This window comes from Haematobia irritans, chromosome 4, assembly GCF_050003625.1.
Source record: "Haematobia irritans isolate KBUSLIRL chromosome 4, ASM5000362v1, whole genome shotgun sequence".
NCBI classification, from domain to species: Eukaryota; Metazoa; Arthropoda; class Insecta; order Diptera; family Muscidae; genus Haematobia; species Haematobia irritans.
In genome coordinates, this window is record NC_134400.1 from 67,465,300 (window position 1) to 67,485,329 (window position 20,030).

A 20,030-nucleotide genomic window follows, 5' to 3' on the forward strand; every position below is an offset into this window, starting at 1 on the left:
AAATTTCCTTGTACGCGACACGGTGTTGGCACCAATCAACATCTAAATTTAATTCCTTTTTAGGGTTTGTTTTTATACTTTTTTCCTTGAACTTACTTTAACTTCGTTAATTCATAAAGTCGAATAATTAAGATATCTGATGAATTGTTAAATTATTCTTAATTATTCTAAATTATTCTTAAGTAATCTCCTACAGGATTTATATGATATTTAAACCATCAATATATTTAAACTGTCGACCTAAGAGTTTCTAATACTATCGATAAAATGTACAAATACACTGAATTCAATATGAAATGCTAAATATCTTCTCATAAGAGGAATGTGGGGCAAGGCAAACTTGTAGACTAAAAGTTGGTCATAATAGGAACATTGAATAAGAAGGGTAACATCAATGTCATTTTTGGTGTCATTTTTGGTTGAGCAGGTTTTGTATCATTAAATTTGTTAAAACAACACTAATTGTTAAGTTCATCAAAACATCAATAATATACTACAAAAGAGCATACCATTCGTACATTTCGAAATGTTCATTTATAACCACAGTGAGTGATACATTTTTTGGGGGGGCGCCAAACAAATTGGGTTGGGAAGCTCTGTTTTAAGGATTAGGTTAGATTAGGCGTATTATGTGGCACGAATTCCATTTCACATGAACTCATTATTCAATGTACCTTATCGTTTACTTCGATTTTTGATGAAATTGTGCTGTTTAGTATACCTCATGTATAATAAATTCATACTCAAGGTGTACCATAAATGTTTATTAACTCAATTTGTCTGGTATGAAATCAAAGGGCCGTTTACACTGAGTGAAGACTCCAATTTATTAATAAACAATCATAAAAACCCACATTTTTGACAAATTGGAATAATACCGTATTGATCTTTTAAAAATTTAATTTTTTTACCCTAGTTTTCCTAAATTCAAGAGCGGTATGTATTCGATGGAAGATACACCTTCAAGTAGCGAAGTAACGTTGGCATTAAATTGTATTTTTACTTCGCCTGTCTTTTCAGTTTGACCCCAAGCAGAGAGCAGCATATCTAACAAATAACCTAATGAGCTGCATTAAAATCTCTATGTAATGGTAAAAAATTTCTTTTTTTATTTAAAAATATGAAAAATATCCGAAAATCGCAATAAATGTGTATAAAAAAATATGTATATATGTATTCAATGTGTGGACATTTTGGAAAGGAATTGCTAATATTAAATTAAACCAAGCCCCTGAATACACCTTTTATGCTAAAATACTGCAACGGCAAAAGATTATAAATCTGGTAGGTAATGTTTAACAAAATTAACTTTTAATTGAATAAAAATAAGTTTTAATTATTCTGTTTACTTTCAGAAAAACTAAACTGTACGCTAACAGACTGCTGATTTATTGGAAATCTAGGCGCATCTACATATTAGAAGGAACATGCTGACATGGTTGTTATGATAAGGAAAATAATGATTTATATATCTTATTTTTTCATCCCTTAGTTGCTATTGATCGTAATTGTACGTGTACCTTTCATGATTGAAGACATTTCAATTAAAAAATGATTGAATCCGCGATTTTCGTGATTGAAATCAAGAATTTTTTTGTGTACCAAACCAAGGACTGAATATTTTGAGTCAATGCAAATAAACATAGATGTAGATAATCAAAATGTTAGTCTTTGGAAGTGAACTTAACAAATATAAACAAGAAACAAGTGTTAATTGTTAATGGTGATATAAACATTGATATTTGAAGGAACAACACAACTGCAACAAAGTATATTGATGATATGAATTGTAAAGGATTAGAATGTATAGTGAAAGAGACAACTCTTGAAGACATAAACAAAAACACTAGCACATGCATCGGTCATATTGTTCATTAGAAAAAAATAGAACCATCAACTAAGATCATGCTGTGATAACAACCAATGCGTCAGATCATTTTTCGCTCTTCGGTTATTCTTTTTTCGGTATAACACACGAAAAGTGAATCGTTTAATTCAGTAAGAAATGAGGCATGAAATATGTAACGAAAATACTAATAGCAATAATCTGTTAAATGCAATATTTTCAAAATTTTCTGAAATTTACTTGAAATCTAAAACTAAAGTAAAAAAACACAATTAAAAAAGGACTGAAAGCCTATACATAAAGTATATACTTCTTTAGTACTGTGCTATACGAGATAAAATATATAAGAGGTGGAAAAATTGTAGACATAACAAAATGTTTGAATTTGAATATATGAAATTTAACAATAAATTAAACAGAATTATAAAAACAGCGAAAAAAGAATAGTTTCATAATAGGAATGATATTAAAAAATCATAGAACCTTATAAATAGCATAATTACCATATGTAAAAACATTACAATAAACACAATACAAATTAATAAAAATTATTATGAGAAACAGCAGAAAATGTAACAACAACGCAACACACAACTCAAAAAACAACGATGATCAGCAGAATCCACAAATAGCAAGAGAGAATGCACATACTCGTATAGAGAACGGATCAATCACACATACAACACAACCCTGCAAACATTTTCTATCGAAAGTGTATTGAAGTAGTTTCGCCATGGAAGATAAAGCTTTCATAGGCGATATCATCTTATCGAATTAGTATCCCCGTTCGGGAACAAATGTCCCACTATGCGATAGTGTTCTCGAGGAATCGAACCAGTGACTAACAGAAGTCAAAAACGCGATAGCTATTTAAAAAAAAAATAAAAATGATCGGCCGCACCGAGCGTTGAACTCGGACCCTTTCATTTTCCAGTCAGAGGCTCTCCCTCTGTGCTACCCACGCTTGTTGGTTGACAATGGCTTTTACAAACATGTTTTATGGAAAAATTAGCTATGGCGATGTAAGCCTTGTTAAAAAGCATTTATTAGATAAGCAATGATGGTGAATTGATTAAGAATGAATATTTTAATATTTAAAATTTCTTTTAAATTTCAATATTGTTACTTGTTTATATAAAAATTAAGAACAAGCAATATTTATGCTTCGCGGGATTTAAATAAATTTTTATTGTAATAAATATTTTTGTAATATTAATAAAAAACAAGTATATACGGCCGTAAGTTCGGCCAGGCCGAATCTTATGTACCCTCCACCATGGATTGCGTAGAAACTTGTACGAAGGACTGTCATCCACAATCATCCACAACTCACATGGTTGTTAAATATTATATACTACCACCACGTACCAAATTTCAACCAGATCGGATGAATTTTGCTTCTCCAAACGGCACCGGAGGTCAAATCTGGGGATCGGTTTATATGGGAGCTATATATTATTATGGACTGATAGGAACCAATTCCTGCATGGTTGTTGGATACCCTATACTAACATCACGTACCAAATTTCAACCGAATGGGAAGAATTTTGCTCTTCCAAGGTGCTCCGGAGGTCAAATCTAGGGATCGGTTTATATGGGGCCTATATATAATTATGGACCGATATCGACCAATTTTTGCATGGGTGTGTGAGGCCATATATTAACATCACGTACCAAATTTAAACTGAATCAGATAAATTTTGGTCTTCCAAGAGGCTCCGGAGGTCATATCTGGTGATCGGTTTATATGGGGGCTATATATAATTATGGACCGATATGGACCAATTTTTGCATGGTTGTTAGAGACCATATACTAACACCATGTTCTAAATTTCAGCCGGATCGGATGAAATTTGCTTTTCTTAGAGGCTCCGCAAGCCAAATCGGGGGATCGGTTTATATGGGGGCAATATATAATTATGGACCGATATGGACCAAGTTTTGCATGGTTGTTAGAGACCATATACTAGCATCATGTACCAAATTTCAGTCGGATCGGATGAAAATTGTTTCTCTTAGAGGCTCTGCAAGCCAAATCGGGGGATCGGTTTATATGGGGGCTATATATAATTATGGACCGATGTGACCAATTTTTGCATGGTTGTTAGAGACCATATACTAACACCATGCACCAAATTTCAGCCGGATCGGATGAAAATTGTTTCTCTTAGAGGCTCTGCAAGCCAAATCGGGGGATCGGTTTATATGGGGGCTATATATAATTATGGACCGATGTGGACCAATTTTTGCATGGTTGTTAGGGACCATGTACTGACACCGTGTACCAAATTTCAGCCGGATCGGATGAAATTAGCTTCTCTTAGAGGCCTCGCAAGCCAAATTTGGGGGTCCGTTTATATGGGGGCTATACGTAAAAGTGGACCGATATGGCCCATTTGCAATACCATCCGACCTACATCAATAACAACTACTTGTGCCAAGTTTCAAGTCGATAGCTTGTTTCGTTCGGAAGTTAGCGTGATTTCAATAGACGGACGGACGGACATGCTCAGATCGACTCAGAATTTCACCACGACCCAGAATATATATACTTTATGGGGTCTTAGAGCAATATTTCGATGTGTTACAAACGGAATGACAAAGTTAATATACCCCCCATCCTATGGTGGAGGGTATAACAAACAAAATGTAAACATTTGTTGTCTGCAATATCATCCCTATTTATAACCCTATAGTATATTGTGTATTCTCTTTTTCGCACTTTCACACATCTTACAATTCTTATTTTCTTCTATCTATTGTCTAATCGAGGTGAGAAAGTTAATCTAATAATTTTATTACGGTTATCATTACTGGTATTTTCCTCTTATAATATTTAGATCCTGGTCCGAGACCACGTGACAAGACCAGGCAGGGCTCAATCGCTGTGCCCTGAATATTGTTTTCTATGCAGCTGATATTAAACGCTTTAGAAAAAACCCTCGGAACACATTCGAAAGACGGATTTAAAAAAATCATTTTGTGTAAGGCTTAAGCGAAATTTATAGCAGCAGTAATGGAATTTAGGCAGTAATGGAAAATGGTAATTTGAGCAGTATGCTAATGTTTTTGGAACAATCAGGTTGGATCAACAGAAAAGAATAAACAAGTGGGTTCAACGGCAAAAAACTGGAAGTACCTATGTGTAATAGGTATTTTTACGTTAATGCGGTATCATAATGGACTGAATAATGAGCCTGAAATAAAACCGGGCTGTCACTTTAACCTAACCTATGTAAAAGTTTTCTATTTCTTCCGAAATTGTATTTTTTATTTGAATATGGCAACATGTAATAATAGTTACCTTGCCCGACATACATAGACCTGAGCCTTAGATTTTAACGGGCACCTAATCTTTTTAAGTGAATGTTAACTTTTATGTTATGATCGTGATATTTCTATGAACCGACATTTGGATAGACTCGTAGACTAAGTAAGCCATTACAAGCGGTGAGTTATTTTAGCGTTTGCATTTGCATCATTTTTAAATATTTTAAAATCCCAGCAAAAAACGAGCTTCCCAAATAGTAGTTTAGATCCCCAATTTGTGATCCGAATGTAGTGCAAACTTGGATCAAATGAATTTTACATGGGCTAGTCATAGGCCGGAAGTAATTTTGGGTCCTTTGCATTGCTTTAGAAATTGTACCTTGGAAGTTCATTTGAATGCAGAAATTTACTCACGTGAAAAATACTTACTTGCCAAATGGGCTTGTTTTTGCTGTCTATTGCCCCAAACTCTTTTTCGTGCGCTCTTGTTAGAACTTGTTTATACAGAACTTCAGCTTCTGCATATTTTCCTTGTTTTAAATAACAACTTGCAAGATTGTTTTTAGTTTTTGCGACGTTAGGATCGTCTGGACCCAGCTTTGATTCATAAATTTCCAATGCTCTTTGGTAATATTTCTCTACTTCATCATATTTTCCTTGGTTTTGGCATAATAATGCTAAGTTATTTAATTGTTTAGCGACATCTGGATGATCTTTTCCCAAAACATTTTCCCGAATTTCAAGAGCACGTTTACATAACGGTTCTGCGTCCTTGTATTTTCCTCGTTTTCCATAGAGAACAGCTAGATTGTTCAAAGTTGCGGCAACGGCAGGATGATTCTCTCCAAGGGTCTTTCCTCTTATTGACAATGCATCATTTAACAAGTTTGCGGCTTCTTTGTATTTGTTCTGAAAATAAATTGAAAAAAATTAATAAAACTTTCAAATGTAAATTCATTTCTAAACAAAGATATATACAACTACTCCGTAAAAAACACGTTGGATGCAAAAAAAACGTTCATTTTAATTATTTGCAAGATTGTCGCAATACATCATTATACACCAATATTTTGTGGATAATAATCAAGATATCAAGATAATCAAGACAATCGTCAGCGTTTTGAAAAATGCCAAGGAAAACGAAATGAAAATCCAAGACCGCAACAAGAATTTTGTCGATAAAAATATACGACCTCAACCAAATTTTGAAATCGGGTCTCGAGTCTTGGTTGAGACTCATACTGTAAGCAATGCATCAAAATCAATTTCATCAAAGTTTGTGCCGAAGAGAGACGGGCCATATGTAATCACCAGGAAGATTGGTTCATCTATATACGAAGTTTCATCTCCCAGTAATTTGAGTAGCCCATTGGGCACCTATCATGCATCTGCCCTAACGCTATATAGAGGGACCAACCTGAATGAAGCGCCAACACCAGTTCATCCCATTCGGAAAAGAAGAAGACCAACAAAGCTATAGAGATGTTGACGTACTTCTCGGGGCGAGATCCTGTACGTCAAAGGGGGAGGATGTAGCGGATATGATATTATTGTTGTATTATTCTTATTACATTTATACCATACATTCATTTATACATTCATTTATACATTGAATTACATTGATTACTTTTAGTTTCTTTATTTGCTTTATATATTTAAGTAACCACATAAACAATAACACTATCGATCATTCTCTCCTTTGCTCATAAACACATACTCTCAATATCTCTTTATATTGTAAAGCTTTCTTCGTTGTGTTTTATTTTTGTTCGTTAAGTTAAATGAAAGCTCTCAGTCAATGGGTATAAATAGTGGAGCAACAACGAAGATTGCTCATTCTTCTTTTACAGGTTGGGGGATAGCTAGCAGCGGAGTAGTCAAACAACTTCTTAACTGTCAAAGGCATTTGGTTGTTGTTTGAGTGGTTCATTGTTGGTTGTGTGTGTGCATGTGTGGCAGTAGATACCCAGCGGCGTAAATCGAGAGCACTTTCGATTTAAAGCATTCACGGAGCCCTTATTTTAGAGGCAATACTCATACGATTAGGTCTTATAAAATAATCCCTTTTGTAAGACCTCTTCCTTCTTTACAAAAAAAAAGTTGATACACATTCATCATTCATTGCAAAAACCAGGCCTTAAAAAGGTCTTTATTTGCTAAGATCGCTATCCCTTTTCTCATAGCATACTTGTCGAGGCCTTTTGAAATGGCTTATCTGGGACATGCGTTTAAAGACACATTTTAAAGAACTACTAATAGGCCTTGTTTGGTATTGTTAATTACAATGTGTTCTTGAAACGAGGCAAAATAAAACGATTTTTAAAAAGCAGCTCATATTCTCAAGCAAGCTCTTATAATTTACGAGACCTTTGAAAAGCCCTTATGTCGTAAGCCAATTTATAAGTTTTTCGACCACGAGTCACAAACAATATAACGGCTTAAAAAAAAAGGAACAAGTCATGTTCTCATATGCGCACTTCTTTAATCTAAGAGACCTTTGATAAATCCTTATGCCGTAAGTTTATAAGTAACCGAAAGTTAAGAACAAAAATAATTTTGCACAATTTAAAGCAACACGTGTTTCTTCATTTGGGTTTGTGATTTCGTTGGAGCAAGTCGCGGTGTTTGTTTTTTTTTAAGTAGCTGAAGTGTCAAATATGCGGTAAGTATATATTTTTTGACGAATATTATACTATATTGAATTACATTATAATAATAATTTTACTTATTTATTTTGCGGCAACTTCTACCATGAAAGCCAATGTTCTGTTCAATATGTGGAAATCAGACGTCCAATTCGAAATCAGTTCCTATGAAGAAGGTGATTTATTTTTTATAGTACAATTTTATATAGTAGAAAATAAAATAAAAATAATTCTGCACAAATCTTAGATTTCTTATTTATATATGAAATTTGGAGTAGGTCTAAGGTATGTAAACAAGGCCTTTTAAACGGCCTTCATAAAAAGGCATTAAATTCACATTATTTTAAACTCCTATTAAGGGGCCTCTATTTATATATGCTTCATAAAGCCTTTTGATGTATACATTATAAAAGGCCTTATTTTATCACACATTATAAAGAACTTATTTGAGGCAATTCCTAAAAGGCCTTAAAATAATGACCATATAATAGCCCTTATGCTGTAAGTTGAAGTCGGAGCCCTTGGTCGGCTATGACACCCTGTGTAAAAAATCAATGAATATGTAATGGGAAGTCAATGCCTTGTGTCTGCAAATAAATGCCTTATGAAGAGCGATTTCCGCCGCTGGGTAGTTGTGTGCCAGACAATGACCGCCTCTACCCAGTTGGAAAAAGCTTCATGTATCAGTCATTATAAAGTACCTTATTTAGGAGCCAGTAGTGATGCCACACAAATGCAAACTCTATTTCCAAATTACATTGGGTGTCATTGGGGGCCAAGGCCTTGCCCTCTCACTTCAATATATAGTGTTTATATAAGGCATGATCTTATTAGGAGAAAAAATTACCTTTAATAAGGCCTTCTAAATAAGTTGTCTTGTAAGGTCTTGGAAAAAAATAAAAAAATGTGCTATTTTTAGATTTATTGTTTTTGTTTTTAATGGTTTTCCCCAATTGCTTAATGTATGTTGACATAGAATTTATTGTTATTACAATTTAATTTTACCATTATAAAATTTCTTCTGAAAGCGGTGTCGAACTCACGACCATTGACTTCATAAGCGCACACTCTACCCACTCGGCTACGGTCGGCTGTGCTTTGCACAGAGCTAAGGGCTAATTTAAATGTAACACACATAAACACATTAACCTCCGCATTCCATAAGAGCTGTGTTAACAGGTCTGTTATTAGAAACGATAACATAATGAATAGTGATGCTGCTCTACCAAAGAAGCATTGTACTTCCAACACTCCAGTTTTTAGAAATCGAGGAATATTCACTACTCATGATTCTCTGCATTGCACAATCAGGGGCTTTCTAACGTCTAATAGCGGCATATTAAATTCGAAAGCATTGTTAAATGTTGTTGACCAGTTACTAGCAACAGCGATGTAATGAGAACATAGTCAAAAAGTCAAATTTTAAACAAATTTGCTTTAAACTTTATTAAATATTATATATTAATATACATACTCGAAAATTAATTGTTATTTAAATTAATCAGAATATGAAAAATTAAATATACAACTTAACGTATGAAATTCTATACATGTTTTACATATATTTTACACTGTGGAGCAGGGTATTATAAGTTAGTGCATATGTTTGCAAAACCCAGAAGGAGTCGAGGTAGACACATTCTTTCTTTGGCAAAAATGCTCAGGGTGGACTCCTGAGTCGATATAACCATGTCCGTCTGTCCGTGAACACATTTTTGTAATCAAAGTCTAGGGCGCAGTTTTAGTCCAATCGACTTCAAATTTGGCACAAGTATGTGTTTTGGCTCAGAATAGAACCCTATTGATTTTGGAAGAAATCGGTTCAGATTTAGACATAGCTCCCATATATAGCTTTCGCCCGATTTACACTCATTGGCCCGCAGAAGCCAGAGTTTTACCGCAATTTGGTTGAAATGTTGCACTAGAAGTACAATTAGTAGTGTAGTCAAGTGTGCCAAATTTTATTAAAATCGGTTCAGATTTAGATATAGCTTCCATATATCTTTTTCGTCCGATATGGACTTATATGGCCCCAGAAGCCAGATTTTTTTCCCAATTTGGTTGAAATTTTGCGCTAGGAGTACAATTAGTAATATAGTCATGTGTGCCAAATTTGGTTGAAATCGGTTCAGATTTAGATATAGCTCCCATATATATGTTTTTCTGATTTCGACAAAAATGGTCAAAATACCGACATTTTCCTTGTAAAATCGCCACTGCTTAGTCGAAAAGTTGTAAAAATGACTCTAATTTTCCTAAACTTCTAATACATATATATCGAGCGATAAATCATAAAGTAAAATCATAGTCGTCAGTCGTTTTACTTCGTGTGCTTGTGACTGTCGACTATGCATATGTGTGTGCCGAAGTCGTTGTCTTTGCAAATGCAATCATTTTGCGCACAGTCATTTCATTTCATGTTTTTTCTCTAATCATTCCACAGTCGTAGTCACCAACGCATATTGGAAATGAGCAATTTTAAACCCTGACACGAACTCACTCACGCGTGAGTCGTGAGTCACGCTCATGGCAACGGCGTGAGTGTGCGTGAGCGTGATTAACAAACCAAAATGTCGTGCGTGAGTCACGAAAATAATATCTTCGTGAGTGTGCGTGAGTAACGAATTACGCTCACGAAAATTATCACGCTCACCCACATAAAACGCTTAAAAGTTAAATTCATTTGCAATTTTAGTGACACCTAGGATGTTAAGAGTTTAATAACTCTCTCGATTTAAATGGTGCTCATGATTTCTGACACATCCCTCAGGTAAATTACGCATAAAATATTCGTGAGTCACGACATATTTCGTGAGTCACGGTATTTTCCGTGAGTCACGACATTTTCGTGCGTGAGTACAAGTTTTCTTTTCGTGAGTGTGCGTGAGTAAGATTTTTCCGTCATGAGTGTGCGTGAGCGTGAGTAAAATATTACGCACGTGCACATCTCTAATTGGGAGTTGTTCTAAAGGCACAACTTTAAAAACACTTCCAAATATGTCCTCACAAAGAAGTTAATTATTTTAACTACACAGGAATTTTTTTAATTCAGTATTTTATAGCTCGTTTTTTCATATTTTAAGGGGAATTTTTTTTCAAATAGGTTAAAAAGAATTAATAAAATGGTACCAATTATTCATTCTAGAATGCTAAATCCATTCTACAATAATCGATGATTTTTGATATTTCCAGGGCAAACAAGCATTAGAATGCACTAAAAAGTATACAAATGATCTATTTGGAAAAATTTCACAAAATTTTTAAGTCACATTCAAAACACTGAATTCGGATGACACCTTAAGAAGTGATGCAAATTCAGTGCAACGGCTGTTGAAATTGTGGACATCTGTCCTACTACGAGTTCATATTACAGTCATCGCTTCTCCGCCAATTTTGCACCACTCCCAGACCCAAAAAGGACTTTTTCACTAATTTTTGGCGACGATTTTTTGCAGCGTTATTAATATTGTTACGAATTTGATAATTATAGATATAAGTTTATTTAAATTAGTTTCCGTTAATTTAAAATTTCAAATTGTAACGATAAAATTTCGCTATCACTTGTTGGAATCATCTATTCATTTTCTAGTATTTTCCTGAATTTCTTTTATGTTCTTTTGTTTGCTTACCGAAATGTTAGTTCTTACTCTTTCATAGAATAGCAACCCCTTTGCTTTGTTATTCTGCATTCTCATTTCATTTCATCTCATTGTCTATTGTCATTATTGTTGTTGTTGTAGTAATGCGAGCATATATCTATGTGAGTGTGTATGTGTTTGGCAGCCACCAGATGAACAACTTAATGGTCGTAGATCCTTCTAGCATTGTCTAAGAATGTTCTGGCGTTGCCAGAATATTGTAGTGCTACCAGAATGTTCTCGTATTGCCACACCGTCATATATAAAAACGCTCGCATGCTGCTAACGAGTCAGTCTTAATTAAAGCGTCAAACGAATAACTTCAGTGTGAACGAATTGTAAAGTGTGAAGTCATAGTAAATAAATTGTAGATTGTCGTTATTTAAAAGAACTGTGTTTTAATTGTCGGGTAATTAAAAAACGCCTAAATGCAAAAAACGTAACAATATATACATTTGTAAACGAATAATTTTAATATCAATTACTGTTTTTTAATTAAATTGACTGAAAATCATAAAATTTTTCTGGGGGTCTAAACCCCCTCCCCAGAGGCCTTCCTACGCTTATGTATTCACGTGCAAACAAATGCCAGCTTAAAAATCCGAATTATAACAGATACTTCGAAGTAAAAAAATGTTTTCTTAATTCCAAAGAAAACTTTGAACCAAAGACATAAAATCTTCAAAATAAGTGTTAGACTACATTTGAAGCGTGAAGTGATGCAAATTCAGTGCAACGGCTGTTGAAATTGTGGACATCTGTCCTATTACAAGTTCATATTACAGTCATCGCTTCTCCGCCAAGTTTGCACCACTCCCAGACCCAAAAAGAACTTTTTAACTAATTTTTGAAGACGATTTTTTGCAGCATTATTAATATATACATTTGTGAAAGAATAATTTTAATATCAATTACTGTTTTTTAATTAAATTGACTGAAAATCATAAAATTTTTCTGGGGGTCTAAACCCCTTCCCCAGAGGGCAAACAAATGCCAGCTTAAAAATCCAAATTATAACAGATACTTCGAAGTAAAAAATGTTTTCTTAATTCCACAGAAAACTTTGAACCAAAGACATAAAATCTTCAAAATAAGTGTTAGACTACATTTGAAGCGTAGTCTAACACTTGTTTTGGCTTACCATAGCTGAATAAATAAATAAATAATGCATTATGCTCTTTTTAATGATTTAAGAATCCAAAAAAGTTATGGGGAATTATTAAAAATGTCGGTCTTAGAAATGATCCAATGATCCTCTCTTCACTCGTCTCTTCTCTTAGTACAGTTCCTTAATTTACAATACGTCCGCCAGTTTGAGGCACTTCTATCCTGAAGAAATGCATTGTATGCCAGATCTGACAACGACTAATGGTATCTTATTTCAGCAGCGTATATCCAGTTCTCTGATCTATACCTTTTTAAATTAACCTTTCTCTTGAAAATCGATGTCATTTAATCCAAGCATAAGAAATTCTAATTGACTATCCACGTTAGTAGTTGCAAATATGCGACCAAAATCCGCTGATATGACTTTGTCATGAAGAGAAGCTGCACAGAAATTCTCGTAGTCGTGAAATTTGTAACATTCGTCGGATCTTATTATCATATCGATATTCATAGATATACACAAGGGGACAGAAAAATAGGTGTAAGTATTTTTTTAAACCAGTCTATGGATTTTCTATTTTATGCTTTTTAATGCATATTTCGGATTAATTATAAAGTAAGCATATTCCGTGTATTTGATAGGACTAAATGATAACTTAAAATAAACAAATAGCAATATGAAAGATCAATAACAATTAGATTCGTGTCGTATATCTTATAACGTAGCTAATCTTCAAAGCTCATTGAATTTTGGAAATTTTATAACTTTTTTGAACAATTACGATATATTTTTTCTCTTTGTAGTTCCTAATAAAAGAACATCATTTACATCCTTTTTCCAAAATTATTGTATAAACTGGACTGATGCGCAAAAAGCTCAAAGAGTGGGTCGAGCTAGTGGTGGTTGCTTATTTGGCTTCAGAAAAATCTCCAAAAACTTGTTGACCTTAAATTTAAAACATTTGACACCAATACAGTGCTAATGGCCCGGTTCAACGAAAATATTGTTCATATGATACCCGTATACCTTTAATTTACAAACTGGTGGAGCGATATATCTAAGTTTGAGTGTATTTTAAGGAAAATACAACCATCTATTTTCCGGTCTAGGGACACTATTTTTAACACACAAGGAAGACGGCTACTAAATATTATTGAGAACGGCATCATCCTCAATGGTAGAACTGCAGGTGATATGGACGGGGAATATAGTTTTTGCGGAGCAGTAGGAAGTTCCGTTATTCTTGAGTTAAGTAATTCAACAGGGTTTTATCACTAGGTGATCGGCTAGTCTGTCATTTTTTGCGTTGCTTCCGTTTTTCCTTTACAAGATGTCTAAGGGCGTTTTCGTTTCGCAAAAAATATATTGCCCTGGTGTTACACTACTTTTTCCCTCATTGTATTTTCGCTCAAATAATAGTGTCATTCCAAAGTTATTGTTAATTCATAATATTGTGAGGGATACAGGATCCAAAATCTATGACAGTGTCCTTTATATTTGGCAATCAATTTCGAGAATGTTGCACCTTTTTTCCCAATCGAAATGGCCATAATATACAATGCGTTGTCTTGGTTTTTTTATACGTTGGTGTACTTTCCATCCAGAATTTTGTATGGTTTTAGTGAGTTTTTGAATTTCACCCTTTAGATCATCCGGGGTTTCTATTGGCGTAAAAGAGTTAACACTATTTCTAACCAATATTTTGAAGAGTTCCAAATCAGTTTCTTTACTAATTAGTCTTGGTTTTTCTTCTTTAATTGTGAGTGTAGAGTTATATGTTAGGTATATAGAAGAGTGATCTGAATTGATTGATTTTTTTTATTGATTGATTTCGTAAAGCTAGTACAACAAGATCTTAAATCTTATAATTGAAAGTACCAGCTTATCATATTCCAAATGTTATATGTAACAAACAAAATAAAAATGTATAAATTATATTTTGAACATATTAACATAATATAATAAATAAAGTATAAAGAGCGAAAAGTGTGTAAAAAGTATGTATGAATTTAGACCAAATCCCTCCTCCAATTTTATTAAACTTAATGAAATTTTGTTTATGATAAAAAAAGTCAATGATATCTTTTGTCCGTCGGCCAATATGTTGGAGAGCCACTTGAGATCGCCTTACATCCATATTGATTGATTGCTTTTAGTAATTGTGGACTTTTTATTTTTTTCTCTCTAATCTTTTGCTATTCCTTCGCTACTATGCAACCTCGGTAGCTGGCTGTGTGCTCTTCGCCATAGTTTACACATTTCGGATTTGAATCTGATGGCTTATCACAGTTTTTAGATTCATGTTTCCCTGCGCAACGTACGCATCTAGGTTCTTTCGAATAATAATTTTTAGTGTGATTGTAGTTTTGACACTTTCCGCACTGTGGAATAAGTTTCGGAAGTTTCAAAGCTTCAATTGTAATTTTAGTGTTCTAAATGGCATCAAAAGACAGAACAAACATATCGAGCGGCTTCTTCGTCTTATATTTGGTCTTGGTAAATACATTTAAAATTTTGAATCCCTTGGCTTTGAGGTCCATTATTATGTCTTTTGGATCGCAAGTATGAGACAAGCATTTTGCCATAACTCATATTGGTATCTTTCCCCATTTGTTTTAAAAAATTGAATTAGAGTTTCGTGTAAATTCAATATTTACTACACCCAGAGAAATGGTTGGTTGCAATTCGATCATTACAATAAGGAGATAATAACATTAACCTATGTTTTGTTACGAGAACAATGTTTTGATTATTTCCCCCATTATATATCCAACACAACTGTAAAAAGTTCACAAAATCAAATAGGAATTCCCACAACCATTCAATTTGCTACAATAACCAATGCCGGCAAGCGAGCTTTTTTATTGTATTAAGCACAAAATTCTAGAACGAGTCAACGGCGGTTCTAAGTCGATCTGTATTTATATCTAGTCTTAAGGAAGAAAATTTCTGGTAAGGAAACATTGAATTAGGTTTTATAGTTTGACCACACCATAACAATCTAATAACCATCTGCAATTGGTGTACAAAAATACCCCTATAAAAATAGACAAACATTATTTCATCCCTTTGTAAATTGATCTCACATATAGGTCAAAAGCATTTGTTGCTAGCACCTTTTGTATTTATTTTCGTAATTTATTATGATTGTAATATAATCCCAATATAATTTGCGCTTTCCATTTAATATTGGAATTTGGTAAGAATATCTAACAATTGGTTAGGGTAATAATAAATAACATAAAAAACCAAACAATTAATATGAGATTGCGATAACCAATGCAAAGTATGTCCAACATATATGCTGACAGATATCATTGATAGTTGACAGAACCACCCGCTTTCGGTTGGCAAATAACTCGGTTGAGGCAACGAAATAATTTGTGGAATTTACATAAAAATCATTATATTTTTTGTAAAGCGACTTAAAATGGAATTAAAGGATATTTTGGCTTTGAACGTAGAGGGCTTGAGTGCAAAATTAGACGAGCTTGAATTACCAAAAACAGGCCCTAAAATAGCATTACAAGATCGTTTATTTGAATATTTTACAACACCGTGGAGAGAGATGTTAAAGAAAGTGAAGAGGAGGATGATGAAATGGTGGAGGTACAGGGCATAACAGGTTGGCTGATAAGTCCCCGATCGAACAAAGAAAAACAATTTTTTTTTTGTCAAAATTCGCTTTTATTATTCAACATAGTTCCCTTCAAGAGCGATACAACGATTATAACGACCTTCCAATTTTTTGATACCATTTTGGTAGTACTCCTTCGGTTTTGCCTCAAAATAGGCCTCAGTTTCGGCGATCACCTCTTCATTGCAGCCAAATTTTTTCCCTGCGAGCATCCTTTTGAGGTCTGAGAACAAGAAAATGTCGCTGGGGGCTAGATCTGGAGAACACGGTGGGTGGGGAAGCGATTCGAAGCCCAATTCATGAATTTTTGCCATCGTTCTCAAGGACTTGTGGCACGGCGCTTTGTCTTGGTGGAACAACACTTTTTTCTTCTTCATATGGGGCCGTTTTGCCGCGATTTCGACCTTCAAACGCTCCAATAACGCCATATAATAGTCACTGTTGATGGTTTTTACCTTCTCAAGATAATCGATAAAAATTATTCCATGCGCATCCCAAAAAACAGAGGCCATTACTTTGCCAGCGGACTTTTGAGTCTTTCCACGCTTCGGAGACGGTTCACCGGTCGCTGTCCACTCAGCCGACTGTCGATTGGACTCAGGAGTGTAGTGATGGAGCCATGTTTCATCCATTGTCACATATCGCCGGAAAAACTCGGGTGTATTACGAGTTAACAGCTGCAAACACCGCTCAGAATCATCAACACATTGTTGTTTTTGGTCAAATGTGAGCTCACGCGGCACCCATTTTGCACAGAGCTTCCGCATATCCAAATATTGATGAATGATATGACCAACACGTTCCTTTGATATTTTTAAGGCCTCTGCTATCTCCATCAAGTTCATTTTACGGTCATTCAAAATCATTTTGTGGATTTTTTTGAGGTTTTCGTCGGTAACCACCTCTTTCGGGCGTCCACTGCGTTCACCATATTGCATACCAATCAATTATTGTTCATTTCCGTGGGACAGAGTCCGGAAACTCATTATCAAGCCAAGTTTTTGCTTCCACCGTATTTTTCCCTTCAGAAAACAGTATTTTATCAAAACACGAAATTCCTTTTTCCATTTTTTTTTCACAATAACAAAGGTTGCTTCACAAAAGACGCTCTATCTCACAAACGAATTGACTTACAGACGTCAAATTTTGACACAAATCATTTGAAGGTTCGTACTATATAAAAATATGCATTTAATACTAGCGACGCCATCTATGTGTCAGACCGGGGACTTATCAGCGAACCTGTTAATTCATTTGATTATCCATTATAAAATCTATTTGAAGTTGCTCGAATAGTAATGAGATTAGTTGTACAACCAATCTTACAAATTTACATTCCATTCAAATTTTCGGAGCTAAATTTTTGTAAATTTATTATAGCTAGGGTTGCCAGATGATGGTTGCCGAAATCCGGGACATTGCGCCGTACATTCCGGGATTTGTCGGGACAAGCAAAAACAGTCATATTTTCCGAAAATAGTTGCCAATATTTTATCACTTGGTAAATTTGCACAAACGCCATGGCGTAGTCGTTATTGTCTGCAGACTTTTAAATTCCTAAATATGTTGGATCCTCTGAAATTTTCTCCCAATGATGATTTTGGGATGATTGTATACCAAACGTAAATATTTTTTGGAAAATTTGTTTTTTTTTTTTAAGACAGAAACCTAAACTCATATTTACTGGCATATTACTTTCGGTTTTGGCAAACAAACTTAAGCTCTGAGGTGACAATCGTTGCTTCTTTTGTAGTGCCTTTCGATACTAGGAATTTGGATATCACCATGGACATGGTTTTGTGTATATTTCACATCAAAGTTGGGGATTGTTACAGTGTGACTAAAGAGTCTATGGTAGTGATAGGGATACAATTGAACTTTGAAACGTTGGCACATAATTTGTAAAAATGCATTTCGCAGAAAAACGTGAATTTGAAATAATATTTTAATAATATATAATATTTTTTTACATTTACTGCTTAAGTGACAGCTGGTGATTCGAAAGACAGTAATTTGATTTATTTCTCATAGTGATGAGATTGAATGTAGTGGTACAAAATCTGACAGACAAAAAGTATGAAAATCCAAAACCAACAATTATATACGGCTGTAAGTTCGGCCAGGCCGAATCTTATGTACCCTCCACCATGGATTGCGTAGAAACTTCTACGAAAGACTGTCATCCACAATCGAATTAATTGGGTTGTGATATCTCAAAACTTCTTAAAATCGTTTTCTAAATTGTGAGTTAGTCCATACGTGGTATATATTAGACAAAAAAGGTATGTATACACAGAAAAAAATTTCACGCAAATTTTTCCAATTAAAATCTTAATTGAGTTTTAAAAAATATTCAATTAAAAATTTAATTGATTCAACAAATTTTTTAATTGAAACAAAAATCAATCACACAAATTAATAGTATCAATTAATTTTTTAATTGGATCAATTAATTTTTTAATTGACTGTCAATTAATTTTTTAATTGATACTATCATTTCTGTGATTGAAGAAAATTCAATTAAAAAATTAATTGGATCAATTAATTTCGTGATAGAATCAGAAAAAAATTGTTTGGTCTACAAATAATTACGAATCGATATGGACTTTTGCACGGTACGTAGAGAGCCGCTTATATGTGAGCTATATACAATTATGAACTTTTTTTGTGTGATTGGGGATCGATTTATCTGAGGGCTATATATAACTATAGACCGATATGGACCAAGTTAGGCATGGTTGCTAACGGCCATATACTAGCACAATGTACCAAATTTCAACTGACTCGGATGAAATTTGCTCCTCCAAGTGGCTCCAAAACCGAATCTCGGGATCGGTTTATATGGGGGCTATATATGATTATGGACTGATATGGACCACTTTTGGCATGGTTGTTAAATATCATATACTACCACCACGTACCAAATTTCAACCGAATCGGACGAATTTTGCTCTTCCAAGGGGCTCCGGAGGTCAAATCTGGGGATCGGTTTATATGGGGGCTATATATAATTATGGACCGATTTCGACCACTTTTTGCATTGGTGTTTGAGGCCATATATTAACAGCACGTACCAAATTTCAACAGAATCCGATGAATTTTGGTCTTCCAAGAGGCTCCGGAGGTCAAATCTGGTGATCGGTTTATATGGGGGCTATATATAATTATGGACCGATGTGGACCAATTTTTGCATGGTTGTTAGAGACCATATACCAACAGCATGTACCCAATTTCAGCTGGATCGGATGAAATTTGCTTCTCTTAGAGGCTCTGCAAGCCAAATCTGGGGATCGGTTTATATGGGGACTATATATAATTATGGACCGATATGGACCAATTTTTGCATGGTTGTTAGAGACCATATACCAACACCATGCACCCAATTTCAGCCGGATCGGATGAAATTTGCTTCTCTTAGAGGAGCAGCAAGCCAAATTTGGGGGCCGTTTATATGGGGGCTATACGTAAAAGTGGACCGATATGGTTCATTTGCAATACCATCTGACCTACATTAATAACAACTACTTGCGCCAAGTTTCAAGTCGATAGCTTGTTTCGTTCGCAAGTTAGCGTGATTTCAACAGACAAACGGACGGATGGACATGCTCAGATCGACTCAGAATTTCACCACGACCCAGAATATATATACTTTATGGAGTCTTAGAGCAATATTTCGATGTGTTACAAACGGAATGACAAAGTTAATATGCCCCCATCCAATGGTGGAGGGTATAAAAATATTTTTGAAAGCGATTTCATTTCAAATCGTTTCCTTTTCTAAGAAATGGGAAAAAATGAAAACATATGCCTTGAGTAATTGAAATTCCGGGATTTTTGGCAAATTTTGTGAAAGATTCGGGACACTTCCTGAAGACGAAATTCCGG

At 34.5% G+C, this 20,030-nt stretch overlaps 1 protein-coding gene across 2 annotated transcripts in view; it reads right to left on the reverse strand.

Annotated features, from left to right (window-relative positions):
* The window catches only part of Klc (kinesin light chain), a 325,224-nt gene that overhangs the window by 187,616 nt on the left and 117,578 nt on the right, over nt 1-20,030 (reverse strand). For both annotated transcript variants that reach the window (XM_075303661.1, XM_075303660.1), the window contains exon 4: nt 5,546-6,025. In XM_075303661.1, the coding sequence (XP_075159776.1) occupies nt 5,546-6,025 (480 nt within the window). The remainder of the gene's footprint in view (nt 1-5,545; nt 6,026-20,030) is intronic.